At 44.0% G+C, this 16,195-nt stretch overlaps 1 protein-coding gene across 1 annotated transcript in view; it reads left to right on the top strand.

The window, feature by feature from the left end:
- Positions 1–12,419, top strand: part of LRP2 (low density lipoprotein receptor-related protein 2) — a 175,961-nt gene extending 163,542 nt beyond the window's left edge. Inside the window, exons 72-80 of the mRNA XM_010849414.1 lie at positions 447–566; positions 2,257–2,347; positions 3,253–3,320; positions 3,509–3,626; positions 4,122–4,248; positions 5,501–5,608; positions 6,624–6,728; positions 10,676–10,747; positions 10,923–12,419. Coding sequence (XP_010847716.1) covers positions 447–566; positions 2,257–2,347; positions 3,253–3,320; positions 3,509–3,626; positions 4,122–4,248; positions 5,501–5,608; positions 6,624–6,728; positions 10,676–10,747; positions 10,923–11,084 — 971 coding nt within the window. The 3' untranslated portion in view covers positions 11,085–12,419. The remainder of the gene's footprint in view (positions 1–446; positions 567–2,256; positions 2,348–3,252; positions 3,321–3,508; positions 3,627–4,121; positions 4,249–5,500; positions 5,609–6,623; positions 6,729–10,675; positions 10,748–10,922) is intronic.
- Positions 12,420–16,195: the final 3,776 nt, after the last annotated feature.

Raw genomic sequence — 16,195 nt, 5'->3', positions numbered from 1 at the left:
TCCACTGTATGCTTTGGCTGGACTACACTTTTGGATCCATCCAGATTTGGATACTGACACGTCTGGATATAATAGTGGGGTCTGACCTTTTGAAATATCTCAGATTGCTTAGTGCTGATTGACTTTTGCAGTCATGCGGTGAACCAGGCAGACACCCACCATCCAGACTTGCCAGGGCCATAGGGGAGATAAATGATGCCACTAGAAAATGTGAGGGGCACAGAAGTGGGGTGGAGGGCACGGGGAGGGACAGTGCCATGGTGGTGAGGCAGCAGGGGAGGGTAGTGTAAAGGGGGTGAGTTGTCAGGTGTCACGTGGCCTAAAGGTATCAGGCTGCTGCCTGAGCTCAGATGTCTCCTGGCCACAACTCAGCAGATGGACATGTCCCTGGTTGGAGCATTCATTCCCTCCTCAGAAACTAATCGCTGTTCTCATTTGCTTTCCAGTGCCCAATCGCTGTAAGGATGTCTGCAGCCACTTATGCCTTCTGAGACCTAAGGGATACACCTGCGCCTGTCCCCAAGGCTCCAGATTTCTAGAAGGGAGCGTCACAGTGTGTGATGCAGGTAGGAACGCTGCCTGGGCAGCCGTGGGGGCTGGGGGGAGCTCCTTTGCCATCTTTAGTAGAGTCCCTTACCTAGGCTTCACCTTTTTCAGGAGCCTAAAGAGTCCCTGGGTACTGGTCTCTTGCAGAAGAGAGTGGGGGTGGCTGGAAGGAAGGATGGGAGATCTGGAAACTATGAACAGAGCTGAGTGGGACTGAAGGGGCCAAACGGAACTTGTGTCCCTGTGATTTCTGAGGATTGTTTGCCAAAATCTGTAGAGATTTACATCCAGTACCCCTAAATCGACTGTTAGGTTGTCTTATAAAGACATTTTAAAGAGTGACTTTTCTATAAAGCCTCATCCTCCTCAATCTGCCCCATACTGGATCCCAGTCACCCCAGAATCTATTCAGCCTTACTGGGAGTTCCTCAAAGTGGAGAACCAGGCTCCAGAGGTTGTGGGGTGATGCTTATCCTGTACGGAGGGGAGACATAGAGAGAGTTCACTCTTTTTCCCATTTGCTCATTTCAAAGTTTTGACAACTGAAAAAAGGCCACGTTTTAAAATGTACTTTATGCTGTTGACAGATGGAAGCTGAAATAAGTAAGCAGTGGTTTAATTCTCATCCCAAATGCTATAGATGACCTATTCTTGGCAAGACCTTTCTTCAGTGACTTTATTAAGGAATTAAAAAGCCATATAGTAACTAGTTAGTGTCCCTAACTAGTATCCAGTGCTTGATAAGGATGATAGGAACATCATCCTGTTCACTGCTGCTGCTGCTAAGTCGCTTCAGTCGTGTCCGACTCTGTGCGACTCCATAGATGGCAGCCCACCAGGCTCCCCTGTCCTGGGATTCTCCAGGCAAGAACACTGGAGTGGGTTGCCATTTCCTGCTCCAATGCATGAAAGTGAAAAGTGAAAGTGAAGTCGCGCAGCCGTGTCTAACTCTAGCCGCCCATTTTATGGCTCACATTCTGGGGAAATGAAGAGACATAACCATGTTCTGCCACCAGAGGGAGCAAGCAGTGAAACAAGCCTCCACCTGTTGACTCTTCCCAATCAGGCTGAAAAGTTGCAGGTTTAGAGAACGAACTCAGCAAGTAACTGCCCCTTCTGCTCTCTCTATTCCCACTCTGTCCCAGTGCTACTGGGGAAGTATTTGCAAGATTACGATCTTTAGCAAGGGTAATATTGAAGGTCTTAAAAAAATATCTCCAATCAGCTATCAAGTATCTATTGATCTGTGTCTGTGTGTCTGTTTATTGATCAATGGATTGCTGATGCTTCAAAGTCTTTAGTGGATGTTTCAGGGTATGCCTAAATTGAGCTCTTGATTTAACTGGGTTCAAAAAGAAGCATTCTGAAAACCTCAAATGAAATGTGAATGTCCTAAGAGATTTACCACAATGTTCTTTTTAACTATTAGTGCGTATTTTCAGGAGTCTAGTATTGCTCCATTATTTTGGAGGGGGGGCTGCTATAAACTGCCTTTTTTCCCCCTATCAAATATATGTTAGTCCCCAAGACCTTATTGATAAAGGAGTTCATCTGACTTAAGGGCGAGGTATCATTTTGATAGAGAGGATAATCAGCTGCCCCACTCCATTCACTCCCTACTCCAGCTTGGGCTGAAACAAGTTTGCAGGTTGGTGGGGGGCTCTGCTGAGTGTGGCTGACTCACACATGTGTGACTTTCTCCTTCTGCAGCCATTGTAGGTGCTGTCAGCATGCCCCCTCCATGCAGGTGTATGAACAGAGGAAGCTGCTATTTTGATGAGAATAACCTCCCCAAATGCAAGTAAGTCTGAATGCTGAGGTCTGAGCTGTAGGTCTTACCCCTTCTGGGGGGAAGTTGAGACCCTTAAAAACAAGCACAAGAGCCTTGTCAGTTTTCATATCATAAGCAGCTTGCCCTCCAGTGGGGGAGTCCACGGAGAACTAAGGCAGTACTTCTCAAAGTATCATGTACATTAGAATCACCTAGGGCTTTGGAAAAAAATGCCCATCTCATTCACAGGGATCCTGCATTTCTAAGTCCTGGTGGGGGTGGGGGGGGAAGTGAAAGTGAAAGTCTCACCGTTGTGTCCAACTCTTTGGGACCCCATGAACTATACAGTCCGTGGAATTCTCCAGGCCAGACCACTGGAGTGGGTAGCCTATCCCTTCTCCAGGGGATCTTCCAGACCCAGGAATCGAACCGGGGTCTCCTGCATTGCAGACGGGTTCTTTACCAGCTGAGCTACCAGGGAAGCCCCACTCCTGGGGGGATGCCACAGAATTGTGTGCCCCATTCTGGGGAGCAAGCAGTTAGAGAAATGACAACCCAATTTTCCTCCTCACCTGGAATTGCCAATTTTAACTGTGGGAGAGCAGCCATTAGCAGAGCTGCTTCAGTGCCAAGCTCTCCAGAGGAAGAGACTCGGCTTAAGATTTGGAAAGCAGAAAATTATCAAGAAAGCTCTTCACATGGTGCACAAAGGTATTTCATGAAAGCATGTCCAAGGAAAGAACACGATGAAGGTTTCCGGGTTTACTCTCCAAGGAAGAATTCCATAGGTTAGAGAAGACACCAATAGGTCAGTTTGATGAGTCTGACTCCGTAGATGGCACAGCTGTTCCCTGTGAAAGTGAATTTCCATCGTCAGATTACAGTCGAAACCTAAGGAAGCAACAGCTCATGAATGGTTCTTCCTTTCCTTTCAGGTGTTCTAGTGGCTACGTGGGAGAATATTGTGAAATGGGGCTTTCCCAAGGCGTTCCTCCAGGAACAAGTAAGTTTTAAGGATAATGAGGGGTCTGGGAATGCATCATGCTCCCTCAGTTGCGTGCTGTCTATAATCTGTTTAACTCAGTTTTGGAAGAAGTAAAGGTTCTAGTCCCCAGCCCCTGCTGCTCAGCCAGCTCGCTCTTTTCCTTCTTCTCCTGTTCATACATTTCCTTCTTCTTCCCTCTTCGGCAGCGGCGTCCGTGCTATTGACAGTCATCTTGATCGTCATAATTGCTGCTTTAGCCACTTTAGGGTTTCTCCACTATCGGAAAACTGGCTCCATTTTGCCTTCTCTGCCAAAGCTGTCAAGGTCAGTTTCATTATGTGGAATATTGATTTCAGAAATCTGGATGATCTGTAAGCACGTGAATACTGAATTCTTCTTTTTTAAATTAAAAACCATCCTAGAGTGTTCAGCTACTCTGCAGAAGCAAAAGATGCTGAACTGAAAGCATTCACTTCTTTGATTGCTTCTCTGAAGCCTGAGTAACAAATCACATTTTAGAATGTAAATGGCTGTGTCGACCAGGTTACACTGGAGAACAATATCGGCTGTGTGAAGGGCCAGGCTTTCTTTCCCCGAGTGCCAGGCCGGCCCGCTCCTGGTTCTTAAGCACTCAGGAATGTGCTTGAACACTTCTGGGTGACCAAGGGAATTTACTCTTGTACATGATGTGTAAATTCAAAAGTGGGATTCAAGCCTTTCAATTAAGTGAGAGTTAGCTAGGAAACTAGCTAGACAATTATTGCAAAAGATTAAAAAAAAAAACAAAAAACAAGACACTGTTTGATTATTTCTTTTCAGCTTAAGCCATCTCAAATCCTCTGAAAATGGAAATGGGGTGACCTTCAGATCAGGGGATGATGTGAACATGGATATCGGAGTAACTGGTTTTGGGCCCGAGTCTGCTATTGACAGATCGCTGGCGATGGTGAGTGTGGTTACAAAATGACTATTTGAAGGTTAGCATTTTCACTGTTTTATCAAAGAAATACTTAAGAAAAATATATTTATTTATTTATTTGGGCGCATCAGGTTGCAGCATGCGGGATCTTCACTGTGGCACATGAACTCTCTAGTTGAGGCCCATGGGCTCAGTAGTTGAGGTACCTGGGCATAGTTGCCCTTCAGCACGTGGATCTTAGTTCCCCAATTAGGGATTGAACCTATTCCTTGCATCACAACGTGGATTCTTAACTGCTAGACCACCTGGGAAGTCCCAAGAAACCCTTTTTATAAAGAATAAAATTCAGCTACTAAAAAAAAAAAATTAAATACACTATGCCCCTCGGAAGAAAGTCTTCGCTCTGCAAAGTTAGGAAACACTGAGCTTGTTGCAGAAATGTGTCTAAAAACATTAGTAATGAAATTGAAATGAACCCCTGAGCTAAAAGTAAGTCACACTGTTGACCTGGAGTCATGCCCAGTTTTAAGTTTAATTGAAATCTTAAAACAATCTATGTTTTGGGGAAACGGGAGAGCGACCATGATATTCTGTCTTTATTTGATGACTTTTTATATGTTAAAGGAAGAGGCAGGGAGATACATGTTGCCTAGTCTCATGTATTTTCCCACCGAGGTAGTGTTGGGATAAACATGGTTTTTGAGTCAGTGGTTGGTTTAAATCCCAGCTCTGCCAGCTTCTAAGAATGTGATAGAAGCATGGAGGTTGAACTTTCTGTGCCCGTCTGTAGAGTGATCCCTCCTGTGAGGACCAGATACTTTATGGGTGGACTAGGATCCGTGCAGTGTTCACATTCGGAGATAGGAAGCCATTCTCAGAGTTCTGCCTCCCCCCTCCCCCGATCTTTCTTTCTTTTTTGTCCCTGCCTAAAAGTGCAGTGTTATCCATTCTGCTTTCCCCTTCTGCCTCTTCTCTTTGCTTTTCTTCCACCTCCCACCCTTCTATGTCCAAAGCCAACCCGAAAGTGGCTTTGCCTTAAGGACCCATAGAGTGCTCAGAAATGGGAAGAGTGTTTTTGTTTCCCTGAGCTGATGAGTTAGAGCATTTATGTCACTTTACACAGTGTTTGCCATAGGGAGGTCTTGTGTCTCTGCTGGCTTTTCTTTTCATCTTTTGGGGTCAGTTCGGCAAAGCACCTAACATACCTCCTGTAAGGAGTGCATCTTCTGCTGTGTGTGAACCAGGTTTGCATGGTATAATCCTTTTTTTCCTTCATCAGAATGAGCATTTTGCCGCAGACTTCGGGAAGTCGCCCATAATATTTGAGAACCCGACATACTCCTCCAAGGACACTGCTATCACAGTGGCTCAGCCAACAACAGCCCCGGTGAGAAACCACAGTCCTTTCTGTCAGGTGCTGCTGCTGAGTCTTGTTCTTTGGAATAATGTGCCTTTAGCATCCTCCCGGCCTTCCCTCCTTGGAAGGAAGCACGGTGGTCCCTTCCTCAGCTTCATGCTCTGCAGTCACAGGATTGGCCAAAGGACAGAAGGCCTGAAAACAATCAGAATCTTGGGTTTTGGCCACCATTCTGGGGGTGCCAACCAAGAGCAGTTTTCATCCTGAGTAGCAGAGCAAGAGGTCTGAGTGCATTCAGTGGCAGACACAGGGCCTGGCACACACAGGTGCTTTGTAAATATCTGTGAGCTGAGTGAGTGGACAGTCCTCAGGCCGTTATGCAGAGGCCTGGGGGACTGGGCACACACTGTGTCTGGTCCTTACTGGTATCATGAGAGTGTAATTTGAGGTGACTTCCCTGCTCGCCTTTCTCATACTTTTCTGGAAAGTGCAGAGGTCTCTGAGGTTGGTAGACAGATACCAAAACTTCCTTTGGTACAGTCCTATTACTCACTTATCTTTGAGAGGAACAGAGAGATAAATTAGACAGATGGATGGAGGGACATTTCTTCACTGGGTCCGGATCAGCAGGCCCAATGCCACTGCCAGTACCTGTCAATTTTCAGCTAGCCCGTCTTCCTCTTGTCTGAACCACTAGAGCTAAGCTTCTTTTGCATCAGGAGATACAGTACATTTTAGTATGACAGAAATAGAGTGTGACCAGTAATGAGTGGTCCCAAGAATATTCGTGGTCCCAAGAATATTCTATCTCATGCCTGATTCTCCCAAGAACCAGGCATGAGAGACAGCTTAGTCGTTGGCGCTCCTGATTTGGGGGAGATGAGAGTGATGTTTATTCACGGACCAGAGGGTCGTTTTCATATAATAAAAATGGTGCCTGATCATATTTGTACAGGAGCAAGGTGGTAAGCAGAATCAAAGAGTTGATAAACTTTACAGCAAAAATTCTTTCAAAACTGAATACTGGCCTTCAATATGCACACAGGTAACTGAATCTGCAACAGTGTATAACAAAAACTATGGAAGCCCCATAAACCCTGCTGAACTAGTTACAGACACAAAGCCAACTTCCTCAAGTGATGAAACTCAGGTAACAGTGACTGGAATGATAATGGGATTTGGGAAGGACTTTGGAATTGCTGGGTTTATTAATCCTAGGCAAACTAGAGAGACCGTGATAGGCTCACAGATCCCAAGATGTGTAGACAATTAGTAAAGATGATTTTAAAAATAATAAATTGAAAACATTCTACTGAGTAAAGCTACATTGTAACATTGAGTTGGGAATGATGTTCCTTGTGACACAAAGCAGGAAAGAAGGGTGGCATCCTTCTGAACCCAGCCTCTTCAAATCAGAGGCATTTAATTTGAGATAGCAACTTAAAATGCATGAAGACCTCACTGTGTCGATGATACATATAGAGAACCTTTTCCTTTCCTGTGCAGTGCAGTTTTTCCGCTGTGTATGTCTTTGTTCCCTTAAGAACGCGTGTTGCGTTTACTCTACTGTTGTTACTGATGTTCACCACTTGGTGGCACTAGTCTACACTCGCTCGATCTTTCCATCTAACATCATTGTCCTCAATGTGCCAGGCGCAGAGTTTAATACCGAAGAGTAAAAGAAAAAAAAAAAAAAAGAACACTAGATGGAGCTTCTCTATCTTGTCTGCAGACCCTTTGAAATTTGTAAACTATGGGGTCTACAAAGAGAAATTCAATAAATTTGATACAAAGCTTTACATGAATGGATAATATATCATTAGTTTTAACAGACACTTAAGAAGAAGCTATTTCAGATATAGCTGTTTGATTCTGGGCAACTATTTTACCTCTGGGCACTAGAGTCCTTAGTATTACTCACTGGGGGCACCATTGGCATCTTGGGTTGGGCAGTCCGTTATGGCACAAAACTATGCTCCACATTGCTGGACATCCTAGTATTCCTGGCCCCTGTCCACTGAGTGCCAGGAGTTTCTCCAGTGCGTTGTGACCCCTGCCCTCCCCTCAGCCCCTAAACATACACTCCCCATTGAAAACAGTAGGATCTGGGATGTTCTAAGGTCCTATGACTTTTGTTAAGTAATATAAAGGAACTAAAGCCCAAAGGTAGTTAGAAATCTTACCATTTTCTAGAATAACCCCTGTTCTCAAATTGCATAATCTATAAACAAAATTAGTGTCTGCAAAGTCAGGTTGGATTCTCAGCACTGGTTCCTGTTCTGCTCTTTCAGGTCAAAATAAGAGTTGAACTAAATTGATACTAACGAGGAGAGCTTATAACAAAGGTGCCTTTGTCTACCTTTTCATCTTTCATTTACTAATTCCTTCTTACACACACACATACACAGACAAATGTAGTCTTAGGAATTTCCACTTTCATTTTTTGATATTTCATATTTTCAAAGGATTACATATTTTTCTTTAAGCTACATTGAAAAGTTTATTTTGCAGACTACTTTTTCCACAGACACCAGAATACCTAAATGTCACACGTTGGTTCCCCGTCTGACTCGGCCCTGCGGCAGTGCCAGATCTACATTCTATCCTCAAGTCCAGTGATCCCCTTCTTTCAACAGAGCTCTCTCCCAGCTGAGCAGGAAGGGGAATGTGATGGGGATTCTGCAACCTCTGCCCTGCACGACAGTCATTAGAAACACTGAGAGACTCTCTCAAGTAGAGCAGACCTTTACTGGTTGCAGTCCTTTTTTTCTCATTTCCGTCTTTGCAATACACTAGCTTTTCCTCCTTTTTTCTTTTTTTAATCAGTTGAGGCTGAGGCCCTCTAAGGTCTGTCCTCCATGGTATGTCCATAGATTTTTCTATGACCTTTGCCTCCTGGGAACTAAGATAACAGCCAGAGTGGCTTAAAGCAGTAGAAGCCCTTGGCTAGGATGACCTTAGGTTGACATTAATGTGCCAGAGAGGCTTACATTTTTCTCTTTCATGACTCGAAAAAATGAACTCCTATGGTTTAGTTCTGTCATTTTCAAAAGTTGTGTTGACACGCATTGGACTTCCCAAGAGGATAACAGTGAAAATCAACACTACTTCTCTTGTTAGTAATTACTCAAGTCCATGGGGCCATTCCACACTGAAGCAATGAGTTTGGGCCTTCCTCATTAACGGTAGGTTTCTAGAGGCCGGGCTTTGACCTGAGTATCTCCATCTTCCCCTTGGTGGTGGCTGTGTGCTGAGGAGGTGCTCAATTAAATGTGAGTGAATGCTTTCTTCTACTTCTGTATTCACATGCTCTCTAGTCCTTCACGTGTTGGCCCCCTACTTTCAGAGAACAGGAGACACTTCATAAAACACACATGCTACCTTAGCGACCTGCAGGAGGGCGTGGTCTATTCCCCAGTCTCCTGTTCTCTTGTCTCCTGCCAGCTGGAGATGGCCAGAGCCATGGCCAGCACTCTACCATGGACAGCTTTTCTGTAAGACATGGGTTGTTCATCATAGTCCAGGCTGATTTCTCTTTGGGTTCTTTAGTTTTGAGGCCTCTGAATCCTAGAGGCATTGCCTGCTCCTCTACCTACAATTTAGTTCAGTGATTTTGCTGAGACCCCCTTTCCTCATCTGCAAAATAGATATAATCAGAGCCTTTGCCTTGCAGTCATTGGGAAGATTAAATCAGAAATGTGCAAGACTCTTAGAATAGTCCCTGACACATAGTAAGCACTCAATCAATGTTCTGTTCAGTTCAGTTCAGTCACTCAGTTGTGTCCGACTCTTTGCGACCCCATGAACCTCAGTATGCCAGGCCTCCCTATCCATCACCAATTCCTGGAGTCCACCCAAACTCATGTCCATTGAGTAGGTGATGCCATCCAACCATCTCATACTCTGTCATCCCCTTCTCCTCTTGCCCTCAATCTTTCCCAGCATCAGGGTCTTTTCAAATGAGTCACCTGTTCACATCAGGTGGCCAAAGTATTGGAGTTTCAGCTTCAACATCAGTCCTTCCAATGAACACCCAGAACTGATCTCCTTTAGGATGGTCTGGTTGGATCTCCTTGCCATCCAAGGGACTCTCAAGAGTCTTCTCCAACACCACAGTTCAAAAGCATCAATTCTTCAGGACTCAGCTTTCTTTATAGTCCAACTCTCACATCCATACATGACTACTGGAAAAACCATAGCCTTGACTAGATGGACTTTTGTTGGCAAAGTAATGTCTCTGCTTTTGAATATGCTATCTAGGTTGGTCATAACTTCCTTCCAAGGAGTAAGCGTCTTTTAATTTCATGGCTGCAGTCACCATCTGCAGTGATTTTGGAGACCCAAAAAATAAAGTCAGCCACTGTTTCCACTGTTTCCCCATCTATTTGGCATGAAGTGATGGGACTGGATGCCATGATCTTATTTTTCTAAATGTTGAGCTTTAAGCCAACTTTTTCACTCTCCTCTTTCACTTTCATCAAGAGGCTCTTTAGTTCTTCTTTGCTTTCTGCCATAAGGGTGGTGTCATCTGCATATCGCTTTCCAAGTGGCTGCATTTTTGTATTGTTTTGTGTTACTGTAGTTCATACTTTGGCTGTTAATTGTTGTTTTTATGTACTCTTTGTTCTGGGATCAGTTGGCACACCAGGAAAGCCCCTGTTACTTGTTTTCGTTATCATCATAATGGCAGGAGGAAATGGTGACAGGATATGGAATATGATGGAGTTGACCAAGGATCAATACGAGATGAGGGTTACAGTCTGGCTTGTTCCTTAAAGTTTCAGGCAGCCCCTGAAGAAATCTCTTGCCTGTCTCTGTCAAAACTTCTAGATTCTCAGGCACAGATTCTGTGAACTATACATTTCAGATCAAGCAAGTGTTTTGAAATTATTAGATGACAAGAGCCCAGAGTTTCAGTGACTCTTCAGGGCCCAACCATGGGAGAATTGAGCAATTTTCCTGCATGGGCCGCATCATGTGGTCCCAAGTTCCAAATTACTTTTTCCCTCTGTAAGAAGAAGTTTTAAAACCTAGGCTGGGGGCAAGAAACAAAAATTCCATTACCGAAAGTTTTCTGTTTCCCTCTTTTTCGTTTAGCCAACAAAATGGAATATCTTCAAACGAAAACCGAAACAAAATACCAACTTTGAAAATCCATTCTATTCCGAGGTAATTGTTAACAATTTTTCTCAGCCCAGGCATTCTTTCTTAGCATTAACTTGCTAAATCAGGCATGCGCTCAGATTATTCTGAGCAAATTGGCCACAATTTGTCTTCCCCACACAAAACCATTTTCCATCGTGTTGGAAATAAGTGACAGATTCTTGTTTCTTTGTGGTTTTAGATGGAGAATGAACCAAAGGTCGGTGCTGCTGTGACCCCACCTCCATCACCTTCTCCTCCTGCTAAGGTTTCTTGGAAAAAAGGCTCAACTCCAGGCTACAGTGCAACAGAAGACACATTTAAAGACACTGCAAATCTTGTGAGAGAAGACTCGGAGGCATAACTGTGCTGGCTATTTAGGGAATAATTAGAAATACACTTTTGCACATTTTTTTTTTTTTTTACAAACAGATGAAAGAAATTAACATTCAGTACTTTATTAAAAGAATATATTTCCCCCTCTGTACTCCTGTAGTTGGGAGTTTGTGGAAACAATGCCTTGTGTGTCTTTTTTACTCATCTCATATTTTTACAACTAATTACCACCTTGTACTATATGTATATCTTTGCACTGAAACTCTCTGAAGGTAATGCTATAAATATATTGTACATTTGTAAATTTTGGAAAGATTATCACATCATTAAATTTGCTAATGAAAGTATCTGCTGAATTGGTTGGTGATCATTACATTCAATGATCCACTGAAGAAAGGAATTGACTCGGGGCCTTTAGCAATATCAGAAGAGGCACCACCCTAAGACCCTATAGCATTATCAAGGAAGGGAATCCAGGCCCCATTCTTGGGTCTGTTTTCACACATCAGCACTTAGTGTTCAATTTGACCTGATGAATAGCATATCCATAGAGATGCAGATGATACAGAAGGTTGAAAAAACTAATTCAGTTCCACCCTTCTGCCTGTTGGCATTGTCCAACCAGAACTCTGTTTGCTATTATCTCCCTAGCTACCAAGTGAACATGTTTATGTTAATGTCTGAGAAAAAGCTCATGTCCTTAAGTCTAAGTATCCTGCAAAGAGTTTGTAATCTACTCACATGAACTTGCATTTGATGGACCATAGGGTGATCAACACCCTTTCCTGGCATCTCAGGTGGTTGCCTACTCTAGAAACTGGAGCTGAATGAATGAAAAGCAAATCTGTCTTCATAAAGGAAGGTGCAAAGCAAATACCAGCAGAGCAAAGCCTCAGCTGGATTTTGTGTTTCTCTGTGTGAAAATTTTCCTTATAACGACTATTTATTTTCTCAGTTGAACATGAATAGAAAGGGAAACCATTTTTATTGAGCCTGGCTTAGATTCTTTAGCAAAATCATACATTTATATCAGACTGTATTGCAGAGTCTAGCCTTCCTCCTGAATCTAGACTCTAGTCTCCACAGCCGGAACTGTGGCAAGAATACAGTTTCCACACTAGGTAGCATTCCCAGTTCTCTGTGCTAATAATGCACATTTTACAACAATGAATGAATGAGTGTATGAATGGACAGGTGGATGAATGAAACATGTACTACTGATGATTTTATTCCTGAGTTCTCAAAATATTTTTTGCTCATATTTTGAGTGTTTATTGTAATTATTTTGAAATGTACTTTGATTAGAAAAGCAAATGGAAATGATGCTGCTGAAAAATTTCTAATAAAGGTGTATTTTATCAGACTTCTTCTGTGTGCTTTATAAATCCAGGTCATGAATTGGTTGTATTTTGCTGTGCATGGAGATTGGGACTTTGAGTGCTAGGCATCAGGGAACCAGGATTGCCTGGGGTTCAAGAAGGGAGGAGAAGGAAGAGGAATCCATAGGTCACTTAGCCCTGAAACTGGCCTGGAGCTGGGGAGCAGTGAACACAGGAGGATAAAGTGTAGGTTTCCACCTGAACTCTGGGAGGCAGCCCCCTCAGTTGCCTTAAAGGGTCATCCAATCCCCCTCCCCTTTCCTTCCCACCCTAGGACCCCAGCCAGTTGCCCGCTTTGGATCTGATGGTGATGGGAAGGCAGCAGCAAGGTCACAGCTGGAGAGGATTTTGTTCAGTTTGGTATTTGGGCTCCCATGGCATGTGTGAGCCATACCAGCCTGAAGTCAGAGTAAAAGGGAGTTCTAAAACAGTTGTGATTTCCAGCTTTGGTATTTGTCTTGGGCCTTAAGCTCAATAAGAAATAATCTGGGGAATTTAAAAAATGAGAATTAATTTCCTGCTTAGCTTCATTTCTGGGTCTCCCTTGGAAGGACCTAGAAAGCATGCTGCTGCGTGTCTGTTCTCTGCCATGTGAGCTGGCACTTGTGGTCAGACCATCAGTGGGTCGGTCATCCCTCCTTGGTTGGCTCTCCCAGCTGGGGTTGGCTGGGGTTGGCTCTGCCCCTGCTTTATTCTCTCCTGGAGAGAAGTTGTGCCAGGAGTGTGTGTGGTGGGGGAGGGGGAGATCGGGAAACAGGGTGCTGTTTAGAGGATGGAAAAGCTGATGTGACTCAGTATCACATCACATGAAGCCAGGTCAATCCTAAAGGAAATCAACCCTGAATGTTCATTGGAAAGACTGATGCTGAAGCTTAAGTTCCAGTACTTTGGCCCCCTGATGTGAAGAGCTGACTCATTGGAAAAGACCCTGATCCTGGGAAAGATTGACGGCAGAAGGAGAAAGGGGTGACAGAGGATGAGATGGTTGAACGGCATCACTGACTCAACAGACATGAGTTTGAGCAAGCTCCAGGAGATAGCGAAAGACAAGGAAGCCTGGTGTGCTGCAGTCTATAGGTTCACAAAGAGTCGGACATGACTTAGTGACTGAACAACAATCACGTGAAGTGGAAACAATTTTACCAGCAGAAATGTGTTATTGCACAGTGTAAAATCACAACCACGAGAAGGTTTGTCCATGGGAAGCCATTGGATCACGCTGGTCATCTGTCCAGAGCTTCCCATTGATTTTTTTTTTTTTACCATCCCCTTTTTCCTTCATTCATCGATTTACTCACTCACTCACTTGCCTATGTTCTTACCAGCATTCAGTTGCAAACTCAAACCTAACTATGAGTTTAAGGAAAATGTGTGAGAGGAGAACTTTTAGTGGGGAATTCCATCCATTAATTCTTGGCTTTTTTTTTTTTTTTTTCCTGAATTAGGAAAAGATCACTAATATTTGATTTTTGAGATAGAGTACATCAGGCTGGCTCAAAAATGAGAGCTAGTTAGGCCCTGGAGTGAGGGAGGGGTCTGAGGAAATTGGTTATAGATGTACATTCTGGAAAGAGGCCTGGACCCACAGCCTGGAGCCCTGGGTTGCCCTTGAACTCTCAGCCTCTTTTCAGTCTTCCCCTCTGCATTCCTCAAAGTCACAAGCCACAAGTCATACTGAAGATGACATATGATTATATGTTTCTGTTTTTTAAAAAAATTCTAATTTATCTTGGAGTATATTTGATTTACAGTGAAAAGCAGTTGGACATACATGGAAGGTGTCTAAACCCTGGGAGAGGAAGGCCAGCTCTGGAGACCATTGCCTCATGCCTCCAGTGGTCCTAACCATGGCCATCTCAAGGTGAGGATCAACACAAATCACTAGGCTTGTCAACTCCTGGAAGTTACCAGCCTGTGGAGGACTTTTAGTCACACCAATTATGTGCCTCTTCCTGGAAGTGAATTCAGAACATTTTGTTTGAAAATCAACCACGTGTCTGCATTCACTTTGTGTCCACGATATTCTGGAATAAACTATAGGAGACAGAGCAAACAGGTCTCCAGAAATTATTTGACATCACTGAGTCCACTAGCTAACAATATAGTCATCGAATGCTGTCCCCTCTTATGCAGACTAGAGAGGAAGGGCTCATATTTCTGCTCCTCTGATAATTAGCATCCCCTAATGATCGTCACTTGCTAAGAGCACAGTTTCCCAACCAATTACTTCCATCACAGGGGCTAGGCCATCCTCCTGCTGCTAATCACTGAGCCTCAGCTGCTGCTTCTGTGGAAAACAGAGAGGGGGGCTATGAGAGTTCAGTGCGAAAATACATCAATATGTAGACAGTGTATGCAGCCCACTGCCTGGCACCAAGCCCTGAATCCCCAGTAGCCGTGATTTTGATCATTATTAAATGGAAGAGAAGGGAAGAGTTTTTGTTTTTTTTTTAATGAAGAAATGTATTTTGGGCTTCCCAGGTGGCACAGTGGTAAAGAACCTGCCTGCCAATGCAGGGGACATGGGTTCAGTCCCTGGTCTGGGAAGACCCCACAGGCTGCAGAGTGGCTAGGCCTATGCACCACAGCTACTGAGCCTGCGCTCTGGAGCCCAGGAACTGCAACTGCTGAAGCCTGCGTACTCTAGAGCCTGTGCTCTGCAGCGAGAGAAGACACTGCAATGAGAAGTCCTTGCACCGCAACCAGAGAGTACACCCTGTTCACCGCAACTAGAGGAAAGCCTACAGACAATGAAGACCCAGCACAGCCAAAATAAACAAATAAATAAGATTAATTTTAAAAAATGTATTTTTCAAATCTTTATAGAATGCAATTTCATATTTAATTAATTAATTGCTTTTGGCCACACTATGCAGCACGTGGCATCTTTGTTCCCTGACCAGGGATTGAACTTGTGCCTCCTGCAATGGAAGTGCAGAGGCCTAACCCATAGACAGCCAGGAAGTTCTCCAGGAAATGTATCTTTACAAGCTCCTTGGGGATTTTAACATGAAGCCAAGGATAGAATTACTAATCTAAATAGAAGTGGCTAATCTTTTTTTTTAATGATGGATGTTATAGGGGTAGTCAAGATTTTCTCCGGGCCTGTGGAAGAATGCATAGATCTTGTATGTAATGAGGCTGGAGTGTAGATGATAAAATTCAGAGTCTCATTTTATTGTCATGGAAGAGTAATGCGAAGGCAGTAAAGAACACTGGGTGTGAAAGATGGGAATCCTGAGGCTGAGAAAGGGAGAGTTCATGCTCCCATCACAGGCTGAGGAGCACGGCCCAGGTTTTCCCGGTGCCCCGTATCCAGGCCTTCGCTGAATTAAAGAACAGGTTGATGTAGGAATTTGACAGAACATATTTAAAGCCTATTCTTCTATCTCTTCCCATGTTTCCAGACTCCAGAGGACTTTAATTATGCTGTCTTCGTTCAGTTCAGTCGCTCAGTCTTGTCCGACTCTTTGCGACCCCATGAATTGCAGCACGCCAGGCCTCCCTGTCCATCACCAACTCTCAGAGTTCACTCAGACTCACGTCCATCGAGTTGGTGATGCCATCCAGCCATCTCATCCTCTGTCGTCCCCTTCTCCTCCTGCTCCCAATCCCTCCCAGCATTAGGGTCTTTTCCAATGAGTCAACTCTTCGCATGAGGTGGCCAAAGTACTGGAGTTTCAGCTTTAGCATCATTCCTTCCAAAGAAATCCCAGGGCTGATCTCCTTCAGAATGGACTGGTTGGATCTCCTTGCAGTC

Source organism: Bison bison, unplaced genomic scaffold (genome assembly GCF_000754665.1).
Source record: "Bison bison bison isolate TAMUID 2011002044 unplaced genomic scaffold, Bison_UMD1.0 scf7180017864282, whole genome shotgun sequence".
NCBI lineage: Eukaryota > Metazoa > Chordata > Mammalia > Artiodactyla > Bovidae > Bison > Bison bison.
Note: the sequence above shows the minus strand (reverse complement) of the source record. Positions and strands in the feature narration are given on the sequence as shown.